The 26,506-nt window shown below is 40.7% G+C and overlaps 1 protein-coding gene across 6 annotated transcripts in view; it reads right to left on the reverse strand.

The window, feature by feature from the left end:
- Rabgap1l (RAB GTPase activating protein 1 like) overlaps nt 1-26,506 on the reverse strand; it is a 682,536-nt gene that overhangs the window by 8,925 nt on the left and 647,105 nt on the right. For all 6 annotated transcript variants that reach the window (XM_045141715.1, XM_004658772.3, XM_045141714.1 and 3 more), the window contains 4 exons: nt 19,921-20,031; nt 7,923-8,027; nt 4,850-4,933; nt 639-710 (listed from right to left, as the gene is read on the reverse strand). In XM_045141715.1, coding sequence (XP_044997650.1) covers nt 639-710; nt 4,850-4,933; nt 7,923-8,027; nt 19,921-20,031 — 372 coding nt within the window. The remainder of the gene's footprint in view (nt 1-638; nt 711-4,849; nt 4,934-7,922; nt 8,028-19,920; nt 20,032-26,506) is intronic.

Consider the following 26,506-nt stretch of genomic DNA (forward strand, 5'->3'; position numbering starts at 1 on the left):
TTCTGTGACACTGATTCCAAGTTTTGCCTGATCCAACAGTGCTTCTAAAGAATGCCAATCCATTTGGTTTATTGTTGTCTAAGGAACATATAGCAATAACAGATTTTACCACCAGGGGACAGCAAAAAAATAAATGGCATATATTTTCTTTAAAAACAAAGCACTAAAATTTTGGTTAAGGGCTGGGCATGGTGGCACACGCCTTTCATCCCAGCACTTGGAGGGCAGAGGTAGGAGGATCATCATGAGTTCGAGGCCATCCTGAGACTACATAGTGAAGTCCAGGTCAGCCTGGGCTAGAGTGAGACCCTATCTTGAAAAACCCTTTGTTTAAGAAACATTTGGTTACTTAACATGTTTTGTCATCCAAGTTCCATATTGCCCACGGTGTTAACTGTTTCAGAGAGTGACGGGAGGATCCGATCAAGCCCCTAGCTGAAGCTATATGAATTCAGATAATAATCCAAAAAAGCCACATGGGCCTCCAGTGTCAGCTCAGATTCCCCATCCTTTTCTGCTACTTGTGTCTGACATCCCAAAACCTGGGGCAGAAGAAAGGACTTCTATTCTCCACAATTTCGGAATGCTTTCATATGGAGCAGGGCGGGTCTATGAGAGTAAGCTAGCTCACTTCTTACCTTTACTACTTCAAGTTCCTCCTTGCTGGCTGCTTGCTGTTTCTCCAGCCTGGTACTTAACTGGGAACAGATCTAAGATAGAGAAGAAAGTTAGTGACCAATGACAGAACTGTTTATCAACTCATATAGCACTCTAGTGTATCTGATCTGAGAAGACAGCTTGCATATGAGCGGCAATGCAAATGCAAGTCACTTGTGAGCTAACCAAAAAAAGGCTGCAAGTTCATTGTGCAAAGCTCAGATACAGGATGGGCATGTTTGGTTTCTTGCTGTCACTTCCGTGGCTAATTCCAATGAATTTTTGCCCTCACTGTGGAATCAACCCATAGAATCTCTGCTGAGAATCTGCTTTGAACAAAGCATGTTGTGGAGAATTGGATGGAAAGAATTCTGAAACAACAGTATCTCTCCATCCAGACAAAGAAAGAGTCTCTTTCTTTCTTTTTGTATTTTTATTTTATTAAAAAATTTTTTATTGACAACTTCTATACTTAGAGAAAATAAACCATGATAATTCCCCCCCACACCTTCCCCTTACAACTCTACTCTCCATCATATCCCCTCCCTCTCTCTGCTAGTCTTTCTTTTATTTTGATGTTATATCCTTTTCTCCTATTATGAGGGTCTTGTGAAGGTATTGCTAGGCACTGCGAGATCATAGGTATCAAGGCCAATATCTGTCTGGACAGTTGCATTGTAAGGAGTGGTGCCCTTCCTTTAGCTGAAAGAGCCTCTTTCAGTCGTAGACGTTTCCTTAAGAGGTAATGGAGTGAATGGAACATCCCAGCTCCCTCTGGACTGAAAAGTGCTATGCTGCAGTAACTGAAAAAGATATATTTGAAGAGTTTAGAATTGTACAGTGCCTGGCCAGTAGAGATGCTTATTTAAGAAAAGCATATTTGATTTTCCATTCTGAAATAAGGTGCTAGTAAGTACTGAGAACAAGTAGAAATAAAATTGTTCAAAGCTATTGGCTGAAATAAAAATCTTTTCTTTTAGAAATATGGATGAAAACAAATCTAAAATATATGAAAAAAAATTAAAAGCAATCATGTGCCAGGCATGGTGGCACACACCTTTAATCCCAGCACTTGGGAGGCCAACATAGGAGGATCACTGTGAGTTCAAGGCCAGCCTGAGACTACATATAAATTCCGGGTCAGCCTGGGCTAGAGTGAGGCCTTAACTTGAAAAAAAAATATATTAAAAAACAGGGGATGTCAAATTAAAAGTACAAATTGGGCTAGAAGTGTATACAGTCTACTTATATTATCAAAAGGCATAAAAAAGTTGTAGTTACTAAAAACTAGCTCAATAGCAAGTCTAGCTTATTGAATTCAGTTTCCAATGTTTCCAGTTCCAAAGCTGGAACAATTAGTAGGACTGTATTGACTGATGTTAGAAAGAAGGGATCACCCTGGCAGTGCCTGCAAACCATTCAAGCCTTTTAAATAAACCCAAGCATTTTTGAAATATAGCCAAGCCCAAAAGCAGGATGCATTGAAGTTACTTTGTGTTCAGTTTCCTCCAGAGTGTTGCCTATTACATTACTTCAAGAGCTTGCCAGATAATAGTTTGAAATAGCTGAAAAGGTTGCCACTGTAGAGTGTGGTATGCAGTGACCACCTGAAGCATGATGTGGCAATAAAAAATGCATTTTTAGGCTGGAGAGATGGCTTAGAGATTAAGTGCTTTCCTGTGAAGCCTAAGAACCCTGGTTCAAGGCTCGATTCCCCAGGACCCACATTAGCCACATGCACAGGGGTACGCACACATCTGGAGTTTGTTTGCAGTGGCTGGAAGCCCTGGCATGTCCATTCTCTCTTTCTCTCTGCCTGTTTCTCTCTGTGTCTGTCACTCTCAAATAAATAAGAATAAACAAAAAATTTTAAAGAAGTGCATTTTCGGGATGGAGAGATGGCTTAATAGTTAAGCACTTGCCTGTGAAGCCTAAGGACCCTAGTTTGAGGCCCTATTCCCCAGGACCCACGTAAGCCAAATGCACAAGGTGGCGCATGCATCTGGAGTTTGCAGTGGCTGGAGGCCTGGTGCACCCATTCTCTCTCTGTCTGTCACTCTCAAATAAATAAAAATAAACAAAAAAATTAAAAAAAATTGCAAGTGATGGCAGGTACCATAGCACATAGTAGCCAACATTCTCCATGCTGACTAGCATCTAACATATTCAAAATCTCAGCACCACCTTCCATGTTTTCCCTTTGCTAGCTAATGTTTCTGTCTCCTCCTTTGGCTTGGTGTCCTGTTTCTTTCACTTTGACTCTTGGCTTTGTCCTTGCCTGCAAACCTCATCCTTTGTTGCCAATGATACTTGTATGATCAGACCCTTTTTACCCAAACATTTCTACTGCAAACAAAATACAAACTCCTCAGCGCAGGCCTGAAGACCTTTCTGGGGCCCCATGTACCTTTGCTTCTCCTCCTGTACTTGAATCTCGTGCCAAATAAAATGTTCTCTGCTGAATATCTAGCTTTGTGCCAGCCCACTTTCCATTTCCATCTGGTCTTCCTCCAAATCTCACCTAGCCTTGGAATCACACTTCAGATGATCCCATCTCCAGGAAAGCCTTCCTCACATCCCACATATACTTGCTTCTGTTCTTATCTACAAATATGTGTTATCCCCTATTATAAAATAAGTTTCTAGGATACGGACAAAGAGGCACCCATATGTAATGCCAGCAAGGGGAGACTGAGGCAGGAGGATTTAAGAGTTCTATGCCAGACTGAACTACATGGAGAGACCCTAAAAAGAAAACAAATAAAAGGCTTCTAGAGGAGAGAGATCAGTACGTTTTATGGTCCCATGAAGCATCAAGTTTCATCACCTATAAGCATTAAAAAATAGTTTTATCCTAAGAGTAAGACAGCTCTGAAATCTTATTTATTTTATTTTATTTATTTGAGAAAAAGAGGAAGAGAGAATGGGTACACCAGAGCCTCTAGCCACTGTAGATGAACTCCAGACACATGTGCCACCTTGTGCATATGGCTTATGTGGGTACTGGGGAACTGAACCTGGGTCCTTAGGCTTTACATTCAAGTGTCTTAATGACTAAGCCATCTCTCCATCCCTGAAATCTTATTTCTAAGAAATTGTCCATGAATATCAGAGTTGTTCTTTTGTTTAAGTCTTGGAGATTATTACTGAGCTACATCTCCAGTCCCAATGCTTCCTAATGAAAAGATGTTCATAATACACAAATGAGCCAAAACCACTTCCAAAGTGTAGGATGAATTATATAGTCACTTTGTTTATTTACAGTACATATTTATTTATGTGGTACTTGCTTACATAATGATGCTTACTCGACACAGTGATTATCTTTAGATGAAAAGAATAAGGGAATTTTTTTATATGTTCCTAATTTTCTACAAATATATAAATAAATATATAAATAGCATTTATATGCATAAAATACATTTTAAAATGCATCAGAAGCCGGGTGTGGTGGTGCACACCTTTAATCCTTTAATAGCACGCGGGAGGTAGAGATAGGAGTATCACCATGAGTTCGAGACCACGCTAAGACTACACAGTGAATTCCAGGTCAGCCTGAGCTACAGTGAGGCCCTACCTCAAAACTTGCCCCCACCCCCCAAAAAATATCAGGTTTCAACAACATTTGAGAGGCAGGTGATCCCAAGGAAACCCTTCAAGTGGAAAATGTCCCATGGTGCTTTACTTAATTCTGGGAGCCTTGAACATGAATGTTCTATGTAGGGTCTCTCAGCAACAAATGGTCCTTCCCAAGTCCAGCAGCTAACAGGAGGGACATGAAAATATACCTAGAGATAAAAGGAGGGCTTTCAGGAACCACTCTGGTGATGGAGCTAGAAATGTCTTCATGGGTAGAAACATCTTCATGGGCAGAAAGCTTCCTATTAAAAGAGCATTTTAAGAAAATTTCCTGCCAGCACTGGCTTATAGTGGGTGAGGCCACATAAACCAAGCTGGGGGAAAAAATAGGATCATTTTCTGTTCCTCTAATTCTATCAAACACTGTAAGCAAGTCTAGTTGGTCAACTAGACTTCCCAAGTTATCAGCAAGCATACCCTACCACTGCCAACTTCAGAGAGTGAGCCACCATGTTTAGTAAATCTAGAAACTGCTTTACAAATTAAAACAAAAACAAAACCATTAGAAAAAACAATTGCTTATATAGCACTAAAATCCACTGTAGCATATTACCTGTTTATATTCAGCAATGATAGCCGTCGTCTTCTTTATTTCATATTCTGCTTTTTCTAGCTGTTTCCTGAAGACTTCTTTTAGCTAAATAGAGAAACATCAGTATTCTGTCAAAATTTTAATAAGTTTCCATAAACATCTATATTCATGTCTTCCTGATTCATAGTCAATGACAATGCTACGTGCTCCTCATTGAAGTTTTATCTTCATAATTCAAAAACCTACATCTCTCTAGAGATGGAGGAGGTTTCTTTGCTGTCAAGTAGAAGACATACGATCAACCCTACAATAAGACTGTGCCTGCTTACTCTGCTCCTTACTTGATAAGTACACTGCTAAATAGGTGCCAATTTAGAAGCTATCTTTATTATAAAAATCTAAATCAAAATTCCATGGCAGCACTACATTTATTACTTAATGGTATATTGAAAAATTACTCAAAAAGCACTTTTAGTCTTCCTGCTTACAATATCCTACTGTCATTGCTGTTACTTTTCTCAAAACAAGGATAAGACAAGAGGCTTTGGAGTCAGGAAATGATGGAAGGTAAGAGTTCTTAAGAAGGACAGAAGACTCAGTGAGTGAGACAGAGGAGAAAAGTGTCACAGGTACTTGTTTCAGTCACTGACATACTACATCATGGATGCTATTTTTAAGTTTTGTATCCTGGTACAAAGAAAGGTTAAGTGATGAAAAACTCAGGTGCTGTCAGATGAAAAATACCTCAATTCTACTGAGATGTTGAACAAATGGTCAAGCAAACAAGTACAAGGTCAGATTAAAAAGATGAGTTTTTCATGTTATCACCTCAAATTATGAATAGAATGGACTATACATGTGGTAATTTGTTAATTATTATAACTTTGAGACAGGATCTCACATAGCCCAGGCTGGCCTTGAATTTGCTATTTGGTCCTTCTGCTTTACCTCCCAGGTCTGGGACTACAGGCATGCACCACCACCACACCTAGTTCATGTGGAACTAGGGATGGAACCCAGGGCTTTAGGCATGCTAGGAAGTACTATACCAACTGAGCTACAGCCCCTGACTCTTACTATAATATATAACTGAACATTATTATCAGATTTCTGACATTCTTTGTGTCTGTACATGCTTAAATTCTAATAGTAACTGATTCAAACATAGCTGTTCCATCTCTATTTTACATAATTTAGTACATAAACAATAGCATCCCCCTTTCCTACAATAAGACCCCACTGACTCTAAGACAAACCTGGGTAGCTGAGGGGCTTGGAGCGAGTGTCACTGAACAAAGTTTCTTCATGTAACAGATGGGACTCCTGACCCCTATCACACAAGAGGACTGTAATCATAACTGCTGGAACAGGCTGTGGGGAGCCTATATCCTGCCCACACTGGTGAGTTCTCAACACACGTCCCAGCCCCGCCTGTCTTCGGTATTAGTCACCCAAGGACTGATACATATTATGGAACTGTGGGAGCAGGTAGGACATGGACTAAATAAGTTTAAAACAGTTTCTTCACTTAAGTAGCCCAAAGAAAAAATGGCGCATGCCAACAATCTCAGCACTCAGGAGGCTGAGGCAGGCAGACTGTGAGCTAAGGCCAGCCTGGGCTACAGAGTGGTGATCCTGTCTCAAAGAAACAAAAACAAAAAACAAAAACTAAACAAAAAAAGAAAAATAGAGAATTCACAGTCACCCAAAAATTTCAAGTAGATTAAAAAAAAAAAGCTTGGGTAACATTAAATGCCAGATATACCTTTTAACATATTTCAATGGGAAAAAAAAATCACAGAACATTTTTTATGAGTTGGGGTAGGTGCCAAGTGACACATCCCTGTGTAACTTAACAAGCTTCTTCTTTTTTCTTTTTTTCTGGTTTCTTGTTCTTTGAAATGCTTTCAGTTGTTTTAGGGTTAGTATTACTGAAGCCTTAGAATAAAAGTCACTTATCATGATATAAAAAATTTCATTTTGTAAATTAGTCATGTTAAAAGTAGACTTCAACACTATGAATAATCTCTACCCCATAATTCAGATTCAGCACCGTGGCTGGGCTGCTGGGTAGAAAACATGGGTGGAAGGTCAGGCTCTTCCTCAGGGAATCTAGGAGCCCCACGTCCTTGGCATAAGGGCCTCTGTTCCATCCTAGGCTCTGTTGCTCTGCTGGGCTGATTAGATTCAAAATTACATGAAAAGCGGGATGCTGGCTCCCCACTCATATGTTCTCCTTATTCTCCCAGGGAGGTCTGGGAGCTGGACCAGGGATTCCGCCACTCCCTCTCAAGGCAGAATCAGGAGAATGAAGCACACTGAATAGGGTTAGGGTCTTGGTAACCCCTACCAGAGGCTTTTCGGTTCCACAAGGTTCATAAACTACTTCCGAAGCGTTGATGATCTTGAGGATATGGCTTGCAATTTTTAGATCCTTCAAAGCTCTTAGACCCTAATTCCAAATCACTAATCTTAGAGCAAATGAAATACATTTCCTAGATTATCTCAGTGTGATAGTGTGAATGCGTGTCTCCCTCCCCGCCCCCCCCCCCCCCCCCCACTCAGGTGCTTCATCAAAGCTGGTCTCCAGCTGCCTTGGCTGGAGGAGGTGCCACTGGAGGTAGATCCTGAGGTCTAGCCCTAAGGTAAATTGGAGATGGGCCTGAATTCCAGCTAACAGGTATGCAGTGAAGCTTGAACTCTGGCTGGGCCCCTGCCTTGTGCTGCAGGTTATATGCTTGCTTGTGGTGCTGGCTATTTGGGGGTGAATGGGAGCTAGCTTCTTACACTGTTTTATGGAACTTCCCCTGGCTCTGTGAGCTTGAAATAAATCCCTTCCTTCCCTAAACTGTGCCTGGTTTGGATGTGCATCCCAGCAACATGGAACCAACAACACTCAGTAAAGCAAAATTCCTAAAAGCTCTTCAAGGGCAGAATACCACCTTTTGTCTTAACACTAATCAAATAAAGTACCAAGACTCAACCACATAGGTTTACTATTTAAACATCACCCCTCAATTAGAAAAAAATATATTACAAAATTAACTCGCTGCCAATATACTTATGCACAGAAAAGCCCGTGTGTGTTTTTTACCTGAGCAGTCTCTTCCTCTTGCTTCCTCTTCTCCTCCTCAGTTTCCACCAGCCTCTGCTTGGTGAGGAGGAGTTCCTTATTCAGCACATCTGCCTTGTCTTCTGCCTGCAAGACAGGGCGCAACACAACCATAAGGAAGCGAAGAAATCTTGTGCTTGTGTTCTCCAGCCTCACAATCACCTCAGGCCATTCTGTCCCTTTCCAGCTCACCACACAGGTGGCTTTCCTCTAGGTAGCTATGTGCTAGGCACTTGGCATACATAGTTCTTAATCCTTACAACAACAATTTTATAGCTAATGACGCTGAGTTTTGGATAGATCAAACAGCCTGGGGTCAAATGTCTAACAACACAGTCATGGCCTAGATTCAGATTTGAATGATATCAAAGTCCATGTTCATCCCACACATTTTCAGATGTCACAAGAGCATTATTTGCTCTGGGTGCATGGATCTTACGAAGATGGAGAGCCTCATACAGAAGCTTCTAACTGCTAATGCATGGGAAGATTCAGAGGACAGTTGGTTGGCTCATAGAAAACACTAGGCAGGAAAATTCAAAAACTAACAGGTAAACTGGCCCACAGGCCACTCACACAGGGCAGTGAGCAGATAAAGAAGAAATTAAGACAGGATCTCATGAGAGAGAAAGGCTGGGTGAAGTGAAGAATGTACCAGGAACCAAGGCAGGAAAGGCTGTGTTTGTAGAGTGGTGAGGAAGAGCCTGGAGATAGCACTTCCATTTTACTTGAGCCAAAGTGAATTATAAAGTACTGAGTATATTTGAATTAATCTTGTCTGTCTTACACTCCTGGGGTCCTGGACCCATCCTCTGGTTCCGGCCATATACTTACTTCGCAGTGAACATGACCCAGGCTGGCCCTGCTCGCTCCCAACTCAAACACTTTAGCTATTTCATCCCTCCCATTGCTCTCAATGGCACTGTCATGATCGGTCACATGTGGGACTTGGGTGTCTTGCCACTAGACTTTAAGCCCCAGGAAGAATCTTATCTTTTGCTTTTCACTGCATCCTTAGTCACCGTAGAGGCTCTGAGGACAGGAGTAGGTATAAGTAGTTAGCGAATGAGTGGACAAGAACTTCTAAGTCACTGCGGAAGCAGGCTGTGCAGTGGCGATGGCAAAGGGCCACAGGATGAGTTCAGCAAAGAAAACCCAGAGGCAGAGGACAGGCAGCTATTTGAAGAAGCTGTCCTTGGCTGGTGTCAGCCAGGGATACTATCCAAGTAGTCATGCACACTGGCAGCTTATGTCTGTGTTTCGCTCCATCTCCCTCATGTCCAGATGGTCAGGCCAGCAGTCTGCTGGAAACAGGTAGAGAACTGCAGCCTAGCTTCTCTGCTATTCTTCCCTTCTAGCTTCTAACAGCCCACATTCTAGTGGTCACTGTTCTTTTTTCAGAGCATTGGGAACTACCTAATGACTCTAAGATTTATTCTGGTGCATTAAATTTTGGTGAGAAAAATTCTGAAGAGCAGATGGACACAATAAAACTAGATGCAGACCTAAAAAAAATGCAAGTGGAAAAGCCGGGCGTGGTGGCGCACGCCTTTAATCCCAGCACTTGGGAGGCAGAGGTAGGAGGATCACCGTGAGTTCAAGGCCACCCTGAGACTAATTCCAGGTCAGCCTGGACCAGAGTGAGACCCTACCTCGAAAAACCAAAAAAAAAAAAAAAAAAAAAAAATGCAAGTGGAAAATGTTACAAGTTAAGTGGTAGGCTATCTCATATAGATTATAGAAGATCAAAACTTTGAATTTCGGAGCTGTCATCTAGATGACTGAGGTGACCCACAAAGTTGGAAGACCCTTGCCAAAGTCCTGGGGATGGTCAGAGTGGTGTGTTGGGAGTCGCTGTATTGATCACAGAAATGTTCTTAAAAGTCCAACCAGGGTTGGAGAGATGCTTAGCAGTTAAGGTGCTTGTCTACAAAGCTAAAGGACCTTAATTTGATTCCCCAGGACCCATGTTAGCCAGATGCACAAGGTGGTGCATGTATATGGAGTTCGCTTGCACTGGCTGGAAGCCCTGGTGCACCCATTCTCTCTCTTTCCCTCTTTCAAATAAATAAATAAAAATAAACATATTTTTTTAAAGACCAACCGAAGTGGGCCTGGGGAGAGGGCTCAGTGGTTAAAGAGTGCTTTTGGCTTTAGCATAAGGGCCTCTTGTCCTAGAAACTGCCAACTGCCAAATTTCAGAATTCATTAAAAAAAAAAAATCTGGGCATGGTCATACATGTCTGTAATCCCAGTCCTGGGGAGGAGGAGGGTTAAGGCCTAGAGACTAGGGGATCAAGAGGTTGGATGGACAGCAGATGCAGGTAGAGGGAGAGACCCTCTCTGAAGTATAGAAATTCCCAAATGAACACTAGGACAACACCCAACATTCTCCTCTGGTCCCCACATAGATGCACATACACATACACTACACATACCACACAACACATATATTCTACACACACATACACACACACACACACACACACACCCTTAACCAAATGTATCTTCCTGTACTTTAGCCCATTACATTCTAACCAAGAATGTAAGTTATACCAGTTAAAAGGATTGCAATGAAATCTGCAATTTTTACCTAAAAAATTCCTGTAAACTGGGTGTGGTGGCACACGCCTTTAATCCCAGCACTCAGAAGGCAGAGGTAGGAGGGTTGTTGTGAGTTCAAGGCCACCCTGAGACTACATAGTGAGTTCCAGGTCAGCCTGGACCAGAGTGAGACCCTACCTAGAAAAACAAAAAACAAACAAAAAAATCCTGTAATATGCACCATACCATGAAACTCTGAAATAAATATTTTACAAATCTGATGTCTTGAAGAGAGAGAGATTCATCTAACCCTAACTCTAAACTTGAATGGTCAATGCTATGCTGACTTCAGTAACAAGTTTCTTGAATCTTGCAACCTATGCCGCTATTGTACAGTTTTGAAAATTATAAGTAAGAAAAGGGGGAAAGTCTTCCATATGGAGAACTTTTTTTTTTTTTTTGGTTTTTCAAGGTAGAGTCTCACTCTGGCCCAGACTGACCTGGAATTCACTCTGTAGTCTCAGGGTGGCCTCAAACTCATGGCAATCCTCCTACCTCTGCCTCCGGAGTGCTATGATTAAAGGCGTGTGCCACCATTCCCGGCTGGAAAACTTTTTACAAACACCTAAATATTGTGAAGAAAACACTGCCATTTTTATTTGTATAGTTTCTCTCTCTCTCTCTGTGTGTGTATGTGTGTGGAGGGGTATGCTTGTGTGTGTGCACATGTGTGCATGTGCGTGTGCATGTAAAGGCTAGAGGTTATGTGAGGTGTCTTCATCAATCACTCTCCATCTTGTTTGAGACAGAATCTCTCACTGATCCTACAGCTCACAGATTCAGCCAGATGAGCTGCCCAGCGAGCCCCAGAGATCCACCTGTCTCTGCCTACTCAGCACTGCCCATGACTTTTTTTTTTGTTTTTTTGGGGTAGGGTCTCACTCTAGTCCAGGCTGACCTGGAATTCACTATGTAGTCTCAGGGTGGCCTCGAACTCATGGCGATCCTCCTACCTCTACCTCCCAAGTGCTGGGATTAAAGGCATGCACCACCACGCCTGGCTGCCCATGACTTTTTACGTGTTGGTGCTAGGGATCAGAACTCAGGTTCTCATGCTTGTATGGCGAGCACTTTACCAATGGAGCCATCTACCCAGTCCCTTTTTAGACATCTTCTGCTGAATAATCTTTGTTAGTCATAAGACAGTCTTATACATTGTTATCACTATTTTTCCCCATCATACATAATTAATGTTGTGGTTCCTATATATAAGCAATACCACATTTTCATTTTGAGAAAACTAATCTAGAGTTTCTTTTCTTTGTTAAATAGACCAGATCTTATATGACCTGGGTCATCCTCTAAAAATTGGCTTCTGTAAAAAAAAAATTGGCTTCTGTATTATTGTACAGCCAACTGCTATACCTCACTCAAATATACATTCTCTTTAATGTTAAATGATGATAATATTAAACAGCGAGTTACTCAAATTCTAAATCTGAATACATAAGACCTCCATAATTTGTAGACTAAGTGGAACATTACCATTATTAAGTCTTTTTGTTGTTGTTGTTGTTTATTGGGGTAGGGTCTCGCTCTAGCCCAGGTTGACCTGGAATTCACTATGTAGTCTCAGGGTAGATTCGAACTCATTCTGCCTCCTGAATGCTAGGATTAAAGGCATGTGCCACCACATCTGGCTATCATTAATCACACATAAACATCTTATAATTCCTACTGATATTTGAAGTTAGAAGCACAATCAATTGCCTCTATGACATAACCACATAACAGAAACAGGCACTACAATGTGTGCTTTAGTCACAAACCTGGTCAAAAGCATAGCTCTAACACCAGGGATGATTTTTCAGAAATGATTTATGAAAGAACACATTGAGCTGGTTGTTTGATTTAAACAAAACAATGCATCTCTCATGGCCCTCAGCTTTTGGTCTGTGGCCAGAAGCAACAGATAGATCTTCACTAACTTACCTCTTCCTTTCTGTTCCTGGGAACAATGAAGGAAGGGTCTGAAGCACTGAAGTGGAGATTCATCTTTTTTCATTTCTTATCCTGAGGAATCTTTGCATAAGGTGTGTGAGTGGGTGAGTTGTCAGACGAGAAGCATCCTCAGTCAGAAAGAAAAAATGAAGTCCCTTTACCACACAGGGAACCTCGGACACATGGAGCATGGTAATGACAAGACATAGGATGATGTGCTTTGGCAAAGGTACCCAGTTAGAGCCGGGCATGGTGGCGCATGCCTTTAATCCCAGAACTTGGAAGGCAGAAGTAGGAGGATTGCTGTGAGTTCAAGGCCACCCTGAGACTACATAGCAAATTCCAGGTCAGCCTGGGTGAGACTCTACCTTGAAAAACCAAAAAAATAAAAATAAAAAGTACCTAGTTAGTATTTGTTAAATATGGTCTCACAGCCCAGTTTCATGTTTAAGCCTGGCTACTTTCAATGATATACTCTGACTGCAAAGGCACTAGGCAAACAGGGGAAACAGGTAAAGTCAGTCTTTCTCTCTCAGACCCATGCCCTTCTGTGAGAACCTAAGGGCAGAATGGGTGTTTGACAGAAATAGTCTACCTGCTGAGGCAGAAACTGTAAAATCAGAAGTCAGGAGGAGATATGAAAGAAATGGCAATTTTATTCTTTCCTCTTGATGATTAGCTGCAAGAGGCAAAGGTCCAGGTCTTACTACCTCTTTAAAAGACAGCATGGAAGAGGTATGGAAGAAGAATATAGGGAAAGTAGAAATGAAAGCATGATAGAATTCTTTCTTTAAGAACTGATTTAGTGTCCACATGAGGTGTCTAGGTATTCAAAAATCAGTAATTTCAAGAGTAACCATAGAGCAGTCATTTCATTGATGCAGATGAAATGATTTTTAGGGTTTTTTTTTTTCTGTTTATAAAGTTATGGGTGGGGCTAGGGAGATGGCTCAGCAGTTAAAGGCACTTGCTTGCAAAGTCTGATGGCCTGGGTTAAATTCCCAAATATCCACATAAAGCCAGATGCACAAAATGGCACATGCATCTGGAGTTCACCTGCAGTGGTAGAAGGCCCCGGCACACCCATATGCACTCTCTCTTTTGGTTCTTTCTCTTTCTTTCTCAAATAAATATATAATTTTGAAAAATAAAATTATGTGCTATATATGTATTATTATTATAATTAACATTGTTTTTCAAACTATTTTACAGATGTACTCTCTTTCTCCCCTACTACTTATTGAACATGCACATTATTTCTATTCTTTTAAAAATATTTTATTTACTAATTATAATATTTACTTATTTACTTATTTTGCAAGCAGAGTGAGACAGACAGTGACATACAGACAGAAGAGGATGGGTACACCAGGGGCTCCAGCCACTGTAAATGAACTCCAAATGCATGCACCACTTTGTGAGTCTGGCTTTACATGGGTACCGGGGAATCAAATCTGGATCATTAGGCTTTGCCAACAAGCATTTTAATCACTGAGCCATCACTCCAGTCCTCTGTTCTTTATTCATATGAGAAACCTGTAGTAAATAAACTAGTATATCCATTTGTAATCATATCATTAATTTTTAAAATAACTTTCAAGTCTAAGTATGAATATGTCAGTTTTCTTATTTATTTATTTATTTATTTTTGAGATAGTGTCTGACTTGTAGCCCAGGCTGATCTGCAATACACTCTGTAGTCTCAGGCTGGCCTTGAACTCACAGTAATCTTCCTACGTCTACCTCCCAGTGCTGGGATTAAAGGCGTGCGCCACCATACCTGGCCATTGTTCTCATTTCTTTTTTTTTTTTTTAATTTTTTTTTATTTATTTATTTGAGAGCGACAGACACAGAGAGAAAGACAGATAGAGGGAGAGAGAGAATGGGCACGCCAGGGCTTCCAGCCTCTGCAAATGAACTCCAGACACGTGCGCCCCCTTGTGCATCTGGCTAATGTGGGACCTGGGGAACCGAGCCTCAAACCGGGGTCCTTAGGCTTCACAGGCAAGCGCTTAATCGCTAAGCCATCTCTCCAGACCTGTTCTCATTTCTAAAGTGAGGGATTGAAAATAATACTTGCCTCAAAAGTTGAGTTAGCAAGCCGGGCGTGGTGGCGCACGCCTTTAATCCCAGCACTCGGGAGGCAGAGGTAGGAGGATCGCCATGAGTTCAAGACCACCCTGAGACTCCATAGTGAATTCCAGGTCAGTCTGGGCCAGAGTGAGACCCTACTTCGAAAAAATACCAAAAAAAAAAAAAAGTTGAGTTAGCACAAAATAAAAATGACCATAATACAGATTTTTAGAAAGGAACATTAGAAGAGATCTGTGGACACAAAGAAGGTAAAACTTGAAGCCTTGTCCAAAGTATGTCTATTTATGTTATAAGAAGCATGGCTGAAACACACCTAGCAGCTGAAACACCAGTGTAAGCAACATCCTCACAAAAAGTGGGTGGGGCCAGGCATGATGGCTTACTCCTTCAATCCTAGCACTCAGGAGCCAGAGGTAGGAGCATCACTATGAGTTTGAGGTCAGCCTGAAACTACATAGTGAATTCTAGGTCAGCCTGGGCTAGAGTGAGACCCTACCCTAAAAAAAAAAAAAAAAAAAAAAAAAAAAAAAGCAAGCAAGCAAACAGCTGATGGTGCAGAACAGCAAGAGGAAGAGCCTTCCAGGACAGTGAAGCTGCTGAAGACCCTGAATTCAAAGACTCAGAAAACAGGTCAAAGCCTCAAGAAGGCTGAAGACTCTTCTTGAGGCAAACCGGAGCCACCTAATATCCCTAAAGATTCAAACTTTCTTGTACAGAAGGCTACATTCATTGGTTAATTTGCTCCCTTTCTGCTCAGTAAAAAAAGCAGTATCCAACCTTTGCAACAGTACAGGTCAGAAGCAAAATACAGCATGACCAAGCAGAGAAAGGAAAAGGAAAAGGAGGCTACAGAAAGAAGTTCTAGGTGATTGAGGCAAAGAATTAATTAGCAATTTATTTAAGGTCTAGTTGATTTATCTATTGTGCATGTGTGTGTGCAACTTGCATGCATGTGAAGACCACAGGACAACTGTGGATGTCATTCCTCTGGAACTTCATTCAGATTTATTTTAAAAAAAATAATTTTTATTTGTTTATTTGAGAGAAAGAAAGAAAGAGGCAGAGAGGAGAGATTGGGCACTCCAGGGCTTCCAGCCACTGTGAACAAACTCCAGACACATGTGCCACCATGTGCATCTGGCTTATGTAGATACTGGGGAATCAAGCCTAGGTTCCTAGGCTTCACAGGCAAGCACCTTAACCACTAAGCCATTGCTCCAATCCCTCATTCATCCTTTTTAAATCTGGGTCACTCAATAGTCTCATTCCTACCTCTGCCTCCCGAGTGTAGGGATTAAAGGTGTAGTCACCACACCTGGCTCGACCTTTCTTTAGCTCATTTCACTGTATTCCCACTGAATGAAAGGATTTACTTTTTTTCATGTAGACAGCCATCTTAAGAAAACTACTCATGAATAAAATATTCAAATTGGGGCTGGAGAGTTGGTTTAGCAGTTAAGGTGCTTGTCTGAAAAGCTAAAGGACCCAGGTTCAATTCCATAGGACCCATGTAAGGCAGATGCACAAGGTGGTACATGTGTCTGGAGTTCGTTTGCTGCAGCTGAAGGCCCTGGTGTGCCCATTCTCTATATGTATCTGTCTCTTTCTCTCTCAAAAAAAAAATTTAAAAAATGAAAAATGAAAAATGAAAAAGATTCAAATGGAAGATTCAAGAGTAAGATCGCATGGAGGGCAACCATGCTACTGCTTACCTGAGCTTGGGCCAAGTGGCCCTAACTGAATGGGAAGCTTGCCACCTTCTCTGGCTCTGGCTCTCTTAGTCTAGACTTTTATTGATATCCAAATGGACTAGCCAAATAGAATTTGGAGTTAAGCCCCCCAAATTTGTTTTGAATAGGTTTCTTTTTCTACCTATAAATACCACTTTTTTTTTTTTCGTTTTGTTTTTTCAAAGCCCATTTAGGGGCTGGGGTTGTAGCTCAGTGGTAGAGTACTGCTTATATGAGAAAAAGAAATGTGGCAGAGACTGCTGTTAGCCATCCTGAAATTTTAAACACACAAACAGGTTGATGTTATCAGTGGATCGTTACACAGGTAAAAATTGGCTCCACAGCCTTGGAGTTTCAATATTTCTTGCCCTGATTCATCTACCAGGAATATTTTCTTTTTTAGAAGTCAGAAAACTGTTGAAGTATTTCAATGCACATATTAGTTATACAGTTCAGTGGTAGAATGCTTTCCTAGCATGTAAAACACCCTGGGTTTGATCCCCCAGGACTCCTAGATAGATAGATAGATAGATAGATAGATAGATAGATAGATAGATAGATAGATGGATGGATGGATGGATGGATGGATGGATGGATGGATGGATGGATGATAGATAGACACATAAAAAATACACAAGCCTGTTCCCATTTTAGCAATGATTTTTGAAAATGCTAGCAAAGGAAGTCAGGAAGTCCTAAGACTGTCAGCACTGTTGGAATGAACAAGGGAAGCCAAATAATTAAAGGGTTCCCTAGCAACCACTAACATTTACTAAGCACATACTACTGGAATGTTTTTTTTTTTTAAATGTTATTTATTTATTTATTTGAGAGCAACAGACACAGAGAGAAAGACAGACAGAGGGAGAGAGAGAATGGGCGCGCCAGGGCTTCCAGCCTCTGCAAACGAACTCCAGACGCGTGCGCCCCCTTGTGCATCTGGCTAATGTGGGACCTGGGGAACTGAGCCTCGAACTGGGGTCCTTAGGCTTCACAGGCAAGCGCTTAACCGCTAAGCCATCTCTCCAGCCCACTGGAATGTTTTTACTCCATCTTTACATCTTCCTTATGGGGTAGATACTTTTAAAATATGGACAGGAAAGAACTGCCCAGGATGACACAGCAAGATTCACACCCAAGTAGTCTGGCTCTTAGGCACTAAGATGCTTATCAATCCAATAATTCAACTCCTGGGCATTTTTTATTACTGTTTTGTTATGTTTTTTATTTTGGAGTCTGGGTCTTTTGTAACTTAGGCTGGCCTTTGAACTTGCTACATAGTTCAGGTTGGCACTGAATTCCTGATCCTCCTGTGTCCACCTCCACAGTGCCATGATGTACAGGTATGCACCCCACACTGGGTTCTCAATGTATGTGATTCTTATAAAACTTCATATTCAGTGCTAACAACAAACACACAGAGGATGAAATCAGAGAATCAGTCCCATTCACAATTGCATCAAAAAAAAAATAAAGCACCTTGGAATAAACCTAACCAAGGAAGTAAAGAATCTCTACAATGAGAACTTTAAAACACTCAAGCGAGAAATTGCAGAAGACACTAGAAAGTGGAGAAACATCCCTTGTTCCTGGATTGGAAGAATCAATATTATGAAAATGGCAATCTTACCTAAAGCAATCTACACATTTAATGCAATCCCTATCAAAATTCCAAAGGCTTTCTTCATGGAAATAGAAAAAACAATCCAAAAATTCATTTGGAATAACAAAAAACCTCGAATATCTAAAATAATACTGAGCAACAAAAATGAGGCTGGTGGTATCACCATACCTGATTTTAAGCTATACCACAGAGCCATAGTAACAAAAACAGCATGGTACTGGCACAAAAATAGACATGTAGATCAGTGGAACAGAATAGAGGACCCAGATGTAAGCCCAAGTAGCTATAGCCACCTGATATTCGATAAAAATGCCAAAAATACTCATTGGAGAAGAGACAGCCTCTTCAGCAAATGGTGTTTTGAAAACTGGATATATATCTGCAGAAGGATGAAAATAGATTCCTCTCTCTCGCCATGCACAAGAATTAAGTCCAAATGGATTAAAGACCTTAACATCAGACCTGAAACTCTGAAACTGCTAGAGGAAAAAGTAGGGGAAACCCTTCAACATATTGGTCTTGGCAAAGACTTTCTGAATACAACCCCAATTGCTCAGGCAATAAAACCACAGATTAATCACTGGGACCTCATGAAATTACAAAGATTTTGCACTGCAAAGGACACAGTGAAAAAAGCAAAGAGGCAACCTACAGAATGGGAAAAAATATTTACCAGCTATATATCTGATAGAGGATTAATATCTAGGATATACAGAGAACTCAAAAAGTTAAATAATACGGAATCAAGTAAGCCAATCAAAAAATGGGCTATGGAGCTAAATAGAGAGTTCTCAAAGGAAGAAATATGAATGGCATATAAGCATCTAAAAAAATGTTCTACGTCACTAGTCATCAGGAAAATGCAGATTAAAACTACATTGAGATTCCATCTCACTCCTGTCAGATTGGCCACCATCATGAAAACAAATGATCATAAATGTTGGCAGGGATGTGGAAAAAGAGGAACCCTTCTACACTGCTGGTGGGAATGCAATCTGGTCCAGACATTGTGGAAAACAGTGTGGAGGTTCCTAAAACAGCTAAAGATTGATCTACCATATGACCCAGCTATAGCACTCCTAGGCATATATCCAAAGAACTCATCTCATTTCCTTAGAAGTATGTGCTCAACCATGTTTATTGCTGCTCAATCTATAATAGCTGGGAAATGGAACCAGCCTAGATGTCCCTCAACAGATGAGTGGATAATGAAGATGTGGCACATTTATACAATGGAGTTCTACTCAGTGGTAGAGAAAAATGAAGTTATGAAATTTGCAGAAAAATGGATGGACCTGGAAAGGATTATACTAAGTGAGGTAACCCAGACCCAGAAAGCCAAGCGCCACATGTTCTCTCTCATATGTGGATCCTAGCTACAGATGATTGGGCTTCTGCGTGAGAAGGAAAATACTTAGTAGCAGAGGCCAGTAAGGTAAAAAGGAAACATAAAGGGTAGAGAAAGGAAGGGAAGAGGATACTTAATAGGTTGATATTGTACATAAGTAATTACAATGATTGTAATGGGGAGGTAATATGATGGAGAATGGAATTTCAAATGGGAAAGTGTGGGGGTGGGGAGGGAGGGAATTACCATGGGATATATTTTATAATCATGGAAAATGTTAATAAAAAAATAAATAAATAAAAGAAAAAAAAACCTTCATATTCAGTATGAGGAAGAGTCTTAGGTAATTATGGTGGCCCTTGGTTTAGGAAAAGTACTGGTGAAGAAAAGACACATCAGGGTAGCTTAGGTTTGTAGAAAGGATGTCACACATGCTGTTAGAAATAACCCAAACCCTTCTCTGAGACTTGCATTTTTCATTCACTCCCTTCCTACCTGCCCATTCATGTATCTAGAAGCTCACTCATGTGGAGAAGAGAGCAAGGCGGGGGTGGGGGAGTGCTGCCAGAGCCATGTGGTCCATGCCCTTGAACAAGTTAGATACAGTCTCAATTCCACCCAGTGAAGGGCATATTTACCTGGTCCAAGTCATTCCGCAAGGCAATTTTGCTGGTTACTAGCTCGTGCGCAAGGTCATCATTCTCTTGTTCCAACCTCAGGCTGGCCTCCTGTAATCTTCGGTTCTCCCTCTGTAGAAATAGAGCAACAGCGGAGGTAGGCATTAGTGCCAGCACACACAAGCAGAAACAAGAGGGACTGGTGAGGAACACAAGCAACAACCACAAAGTGAACTTTCAAAGGTGAAAAAGAAGGCGCGGGTGGCACAGGAAGGCAGGCTGCTGTCTGGGAACAAACAGTGAGTTTAGCCAGCGGTGCAGTCGCAGAACTCTACCAGTGAAGCTGGCCCCCACCCCTAAGTCATCCAAACAGGACTTCATAGGTAAAATGTACAACAAAGAGCAGAACTCCCAAGTCTATTTCCAATCCTGGGTTTTCATGCAGACCTCGTTACAGATACAGGAGTCATCTGAAACGTGCCCAGTGGCTCCACACTTGACCTACAGAAACTGCAGGACCTAGTAGGATTGACACTAGTCATTTCTTCAAATTGTTTTTCTAAGGTCAGGGGTCAAATTAATTGGCACTATTTAAGAACACTAAATCCAGAATCAAGGTATGTGGGTTCAAAAAGAATGAAAAAGACAAGGGAGCTTATGCTTTTCTAAGCACTGTTTTTTTATTGGTGAGAGCAAAAATCCCTGTAATAAATTTTTAATTTTATTTTCATTTTATTCAAACTTCATATCAAAAGAACTTTGGTCAAATAAATTACTGAGCTACTTTTTTTTTTTTTAACCTCTTGGAATTCCTGTCTTTGGTTATGAGTGAATCAAGTGACGAATTCTTATGAGGCAAGGTATCCCTTAGCTCCCTTAGCTGAACTGGGTAAGCTGATGTCAGAAGCTTTCAGAATAACATCTAAGTCTTCTATATTCCACAGTATCAAAAATGTTTTCTTTGCTACTGTTAGTTACAGGTGATTCAAAAGGTAGCTAATAGACTTCAGTGTGATGAGACCTTCCTGGTTTTAGGTTTACACACCCAACAGTGTTTTCTGTGGGGACAGGGGTGGTAAAAATAAATCCAGACCAATACTGATAAGAAAAAAAATCAAAATATATGTTCTGGAAGACAGTATTTCACAGAGGAGTACGGATTAGTTTTATCTCATAGAGAACAATCTGGTATTTGTTATATAGACAGGAAATCCAATTTCTCTCCTCTCTCCTCTGGCCCTCTCTCACAGAGCTAAAAACAGAGTAAGGGCAATGCCTCAGCCACTCAAAGAAGCAGATGACCCACAAGCAGGGAAGGCCAGCAAAGACGTTCAAGAAGGACCCACAGTTTGAGCACATCTTTTCTACTAGAAAAGATAGACTGGGATAGTTGGGGGATGCCAAAAAAACTTTTTTAAAGATGTCTACTAAAAAAAAAATGAAGATAGAAAATATCCCAAATCTTGTAAAATACTTTTAAATAAATGGCAGAAAAATATCTAATAGTAAACAAAATGCTCACATAACCTTATAGCTAAAATAGATAACTAGAAAACTTCATTTTAATGACTATTTTAAAAGACATTGGGTTAAAAAGATGCTTTAATGGTTTAAAGCGCTTGCTCTTAGGAGGCCTGATGACCTGGTCTCAATCCCTAGTACCCATAGAAACCCAGATACACAAACTGGTGCATGTATCTGGAGTTCATTTGCAGTGGCAGGAGGCCCAGGTATGCCCATTCCCTATCTTCTAAATCTCTCTGCTTGTAAATAAATAAAAATATTAAATAAAAAAAACCCCAGGGCTGGAGACCTGGCTTAGCAGTTAAGACACTTTCCCACAAAGCCTAAGGACCCATATTCTACTCTCCAGACCCCAAGTCAGATGCACAAGGTGATGCAAGCGCAAGGTTGCACATGTGCACAAAATGTTATATGCATCTGGAGTTTGATTACAGTAGCTGGAGGCCCTGGCACACCAATTCTCTCTCACACACACATAACAAAAAAGGCCAGTCTGTTGGGCTTGCCTCAAAAAAAAAATTAAAAGCCATATTAAGAATAAAAAATAGGAGCCAGGCATGGTGGCACACATCTTTAATCCCAGCACTTGGAGGCAGAGGTAAGAGGATTGCTGTGAGTTTGAGGCCACCCTTAGACTACAAAGTGAATTCCAAGTCAGCCTGGGCTAGAGCAAAACCCTACCTTGAAAAACAAAACAAAACAAAACAAAACAAAAAAAAGAATAAAGAATTATAGCACTGTGTGGATAGTGGATGATTTTTTGTTATCTTTGTCCTTTGGAAAATGTTTCCAAGTTTTCTACAATGAAAAAAAATATATAAAGTATAAGGAAAAAACCTTTGTTTAAAAAACTCTTTAATCCCAAATTTCAATTCTACTAGAAGGGATAAAATACAAAAATGAAGAAAAACTATTAAGTCTACTCTGGTAGAAAGTCATGTTCTATACAATACCATACTGAACCTTTTCTTGTGACTAAGACATAATGCAAGTTCTCAAACATGCTTTCTTGCCAGGAACCCTGTGTCCCAGAATATTCCTGAAAAAACAAAGAGTGTACCATGTATTGGTAGGACAACTTATTCTTACTGAATTCTTTGTTTTCTCAGTCAACACACATTCTATCCTCCTGTGGAAGCATCACAAATGACACATGAAAACCTGGGTTTTAGGAGAATTTCAATCTCTAGTTGGGGCTAGAGTTAATCCTTATTTCTGAAGCATCTATTACTTCTTTCTGTAGAAACAACTTAGATACTTGTAGAAAACTTGAGTTTTATAAACATTTCAGAAACTTTCAATCTGTTTCCTCCTTGCCAGGAAAAAGCAGCAATGCCCAGCACAATTTCAACATCACCTCCTTCACAGGGCAGACTCTTGGGTGGAGAACAGATTTTTCTCATTTCTTGATAAATCTCTTCAAGAGACCTAGATAAGATTACCTCAATACCTGTTCCTGAGTGAAGTGCCCTGTTTCTACTGAGATTGTCTGAAGCTGTACTCAGGGAAGTCTAAAGCACAAGAGAGCCTTCCTCACCTATTATTTACACCATGTTAAGTTGGCACAAATGAAAATATGATGTTTGTGGGGAAAATGTTCAAGTATTTCCATACCACACAAGGTAGCTACTGCATTTTCAATTAGAGATGAATGTCTGGTGGGTTCACTACTCTAGAAGGAAGGTGAGAGTGGTGAGCACAGCTGAAATGCTGGCTGTAACTTCTGTGACACTGCTGCAGCTTGAACCCATCTTCACAGACACACAATTAAAGGGGTAAGGGCAAGGTGGGGCCTGGGAGGAAGTGTGGAGGGGGGTCCCTAAAGATGAGACTAGCCCACAGGGCATGCCCACCGCTTGGGCGTTAGCAAGCAGCTTCAGTTCGGTGTCTGCAAAGCAAGCGGCACAGTGGGGAGCGTCAGACTCCTGCTCACGCTCACAGACAAGGGGAAGCAAGCGACGGCGCTAAGAGGCCAAAAATGCAGTATCGTCCTCCAAAGTTTGGGCCTGGGGAGGTGAGGTGTTCTTGGGACACTCAAGTGGCACCCAGTGCGACGCTGCTACTGAGATGGAGGCACCAAAGATTAACGCCCATTACACTGCTTAGTTGTGTTTTCCAGCTCTTCCTAAGGAGCCAACACTACTCTCAGAACTAAGAACAAGCTTACCTTCCCATCAGAGAGGAAAACAAAGTGGAGCTTGGTTCATTCTGAAAGGTTGGCAGAGTCTGGGGAGAGGCTTGCAGTCAGTGTGGAGAGACCCACACAGTGCAGGTTTAACACAGCAGATGTGCTGAATGCTCAGAGCCTGGGGGTGGGGTGGGGGGCACTAGGCAGATGGCTCCCTTGCCTTGCAGAAAAGATTATAGGAGCACACAGTTACATAAGCCCGAAAACCCACACTGCACTGTCTGAAACACACTCCATCTCATGCAACCGACACCACTGGAACGGAGAACAGACCGCTTTCCTCTGGTGCTCCTTCCCCCTCGTGCACAGCAGCTGTATAGCCAGGAAGGTTTGGTTAGTAACTTTTGGGAGGAGGATACTGCATTTTTCAGAGACAGACGCTAATACAGACACACACAGATTTAAAAAAAAAAAAAAAAAAAAAGAACCAACATAACTTACCTCCTCAACAGTCATAGACCAACTACCGTTTTCAATCATAGGTACAAAGACAATTGAAAGAAAAAGGAATATCCAATGAAATGGCACACCTACTAATACTTAGAGAAAAATGGCAGTAACAAAAACAGACACTTGTTAGTACTCTCTTCGCTGTTTTGTTTTTTAGTGTCGTATGCTCTAAGTTCTCTCTGCGACGGCAAACATTCAGAAGAAGAAAGTATCTACTTGTGGCAGCCAGGGACAAGTCTCAACTCAGGAGACTCAGGCTGGAAAACTCCTCCCTTTCCACACTGCTATTTGCAGTTTGCATGACTTGGGGAAATGCTGTGTGTGGAACTATTAGTAATTATGGGCGAGTTGATACTGTGTTAAAGCTGGATGGAAGAAACTTCCTTATACGATAAGGTCAGTCTCCTTGCATAATGGTTCATCTCCAGACAAAAGAATGGAATGGCTAAGCAGGGAATGCAAAAGGAAAAATGAGCTCAGTTCCCATTCATTCCTAGGGCTGACTTTGGGATGAAGCTATCCAAACCATGATGAGGAGAAAGCAGAGAAATGGGAATTGGCAAGAAAAAGAAAATGAATCAGCTTTCAGGGAAAAAATGATGGGGAAGGCGGTGGCTGCATAAACCTTGCTCAATATTTTGGGTGTGTTGTCTGATGCTATGATGAACTGTTGGCACATGTTTTTAAAGGCATTTAAGGGTCAGGAGAAAATGTTTATCTAAAAAAAAAAAAAGTATAATTTCATTAGCAAGGAAAGTGTCAATTCTTGAATGTTTTATTTTGGATACCTCTTTTAAAAGAATGGATAATCAGCTTAATTCTCAGAAGACAGTTTTTTGATATACAAAGATAAATTTCTACATGTCTATTTTGTTTGTAAATAAAAATTTGAGGAAAAACTGGATATCTAAAACTGTTTTATGCTTTCGTTTTCTCATTACCTCCAATTTTATCTCTCTGGTAGAAATTAAAAGATCTTAAATGTTAAACTAAAAACACAATCTTGTCAGAAATAACTGACAGTTGGCAAACCAGACTGCATACAAAGTAAAAAAAAAATAAAAACTTAGATGTTACTCTAGCATAGGAGCTAGTACTTTTAATGTTAAGTGGCTGCACATTAAATATTTTCTGGTGTGCAGACCACAATTCATGTTGAAATGAATCTGCAATGGCTGCAAAAGCCATGGATAACAGGTAAATAGAAATATGTGATAGCATTCCAATAAAACTTTATTTACAACAAGACAGTACTGAGCCAGATATAGACCACAAGTCACTGTTCGTGGATCTTTACACATAGGTAAGTCAAGTTCACAGGTCAGTCTGGGCTAGAGTGAGATCTTGTCTCAAAAAAAATTAAAATAATTAAATAATAAAGTTATGGATAATGTAAAATGTATTATCATCATTTCTCTGTAATACAGGAAGAAAAAGTCTCCAAATTTAAGAAAAATGTTGGGGAATTCTGAATATCATCAATAAACATACTGAGAAGTTCTTTTGCGCATGTCACTTAGGGATCCCCAAATGTTAAGTACAACTGAGTCAGTGGGACACCATCGGAAGCTGTCCATTCCTCATAGCTACATCACTTGGGAAGCCCCCAAAGGGCACAGGCTTGCAGTCTTCACCACCCTACAACAATAAATGCATTGTTATCCAGCCAATGAAGAAAGTGGCACCTGCTGAAGGTTGTCTTTGCAGGCAGATAGAAACAATCCTCACATGCATTTCTACTCATTGAAAGCACATTTTTTTGTAAAACAAAAGCTCCCAAAAGCCAACAACAATCTAGAGAATATGAAAGAAGTAAAAGCTACAGGAAGTAAAACATGCTTATTTTCACTAGCAGAACATTTTTCAAAGATGTCTGAACTTATTTTTATATCTGTGTAGGGAAGGACCCACCATAACAAGGTGACAAAAATCAAACCTGTCTCCTCTTAACAGCTAAGAAATTTAATATAATTTAAACATGTTCCCTTGTCAAATTTAGAAAACTCTGAAATTACTGCCCATAATTTTAATAGAAAAATAAAGGTGGTAAGTAATATGGTATAATTAAGTTTTACTTCAAGTAATTTGTATTATTCTTACTATATACAATTAGATAACTAAGAGATATATGTAGTGACAATTGTTTTACAAAAATTAGCATATGAAAAAATTTACTATAGACTTATAGGAATCATTAGAGGAATCATTCCCCACCTCCTACTTGAATTACATCTTGTTTTTATTTGGTTTGGTTGGCAGTGCTAGGGATCAAATCTGGGCAAGTCCTCTACCATGAAGCTACATACCTAGAATTACACTTTTTTTTTTTTTTTTTTTGTTTTTTCGAGGTAGGGTCTCAGTCTGGCCCAGGCTGACCTGGGCTTCACTATGAAGTCTCAGGGTGGCCTTGAACTCACAGCAATCCTCCTACCTCTTCCTGCCGAG

Source organism: Jaculus jaculus, chromosome 1, assembly GCF_020740685.1.
Source record: "Jaculus jaculus isolate mJacJac1 chromosome 1, mJacJac1.mat.Y.cur, whole genome shotgun sequence".
Classification (NCBI taxonomy): Eukaryota; Metazoa; Chordata; class Mammalia; order Rodentia; family Dipodidae; genus Jaculus; species Jaculus jaculus.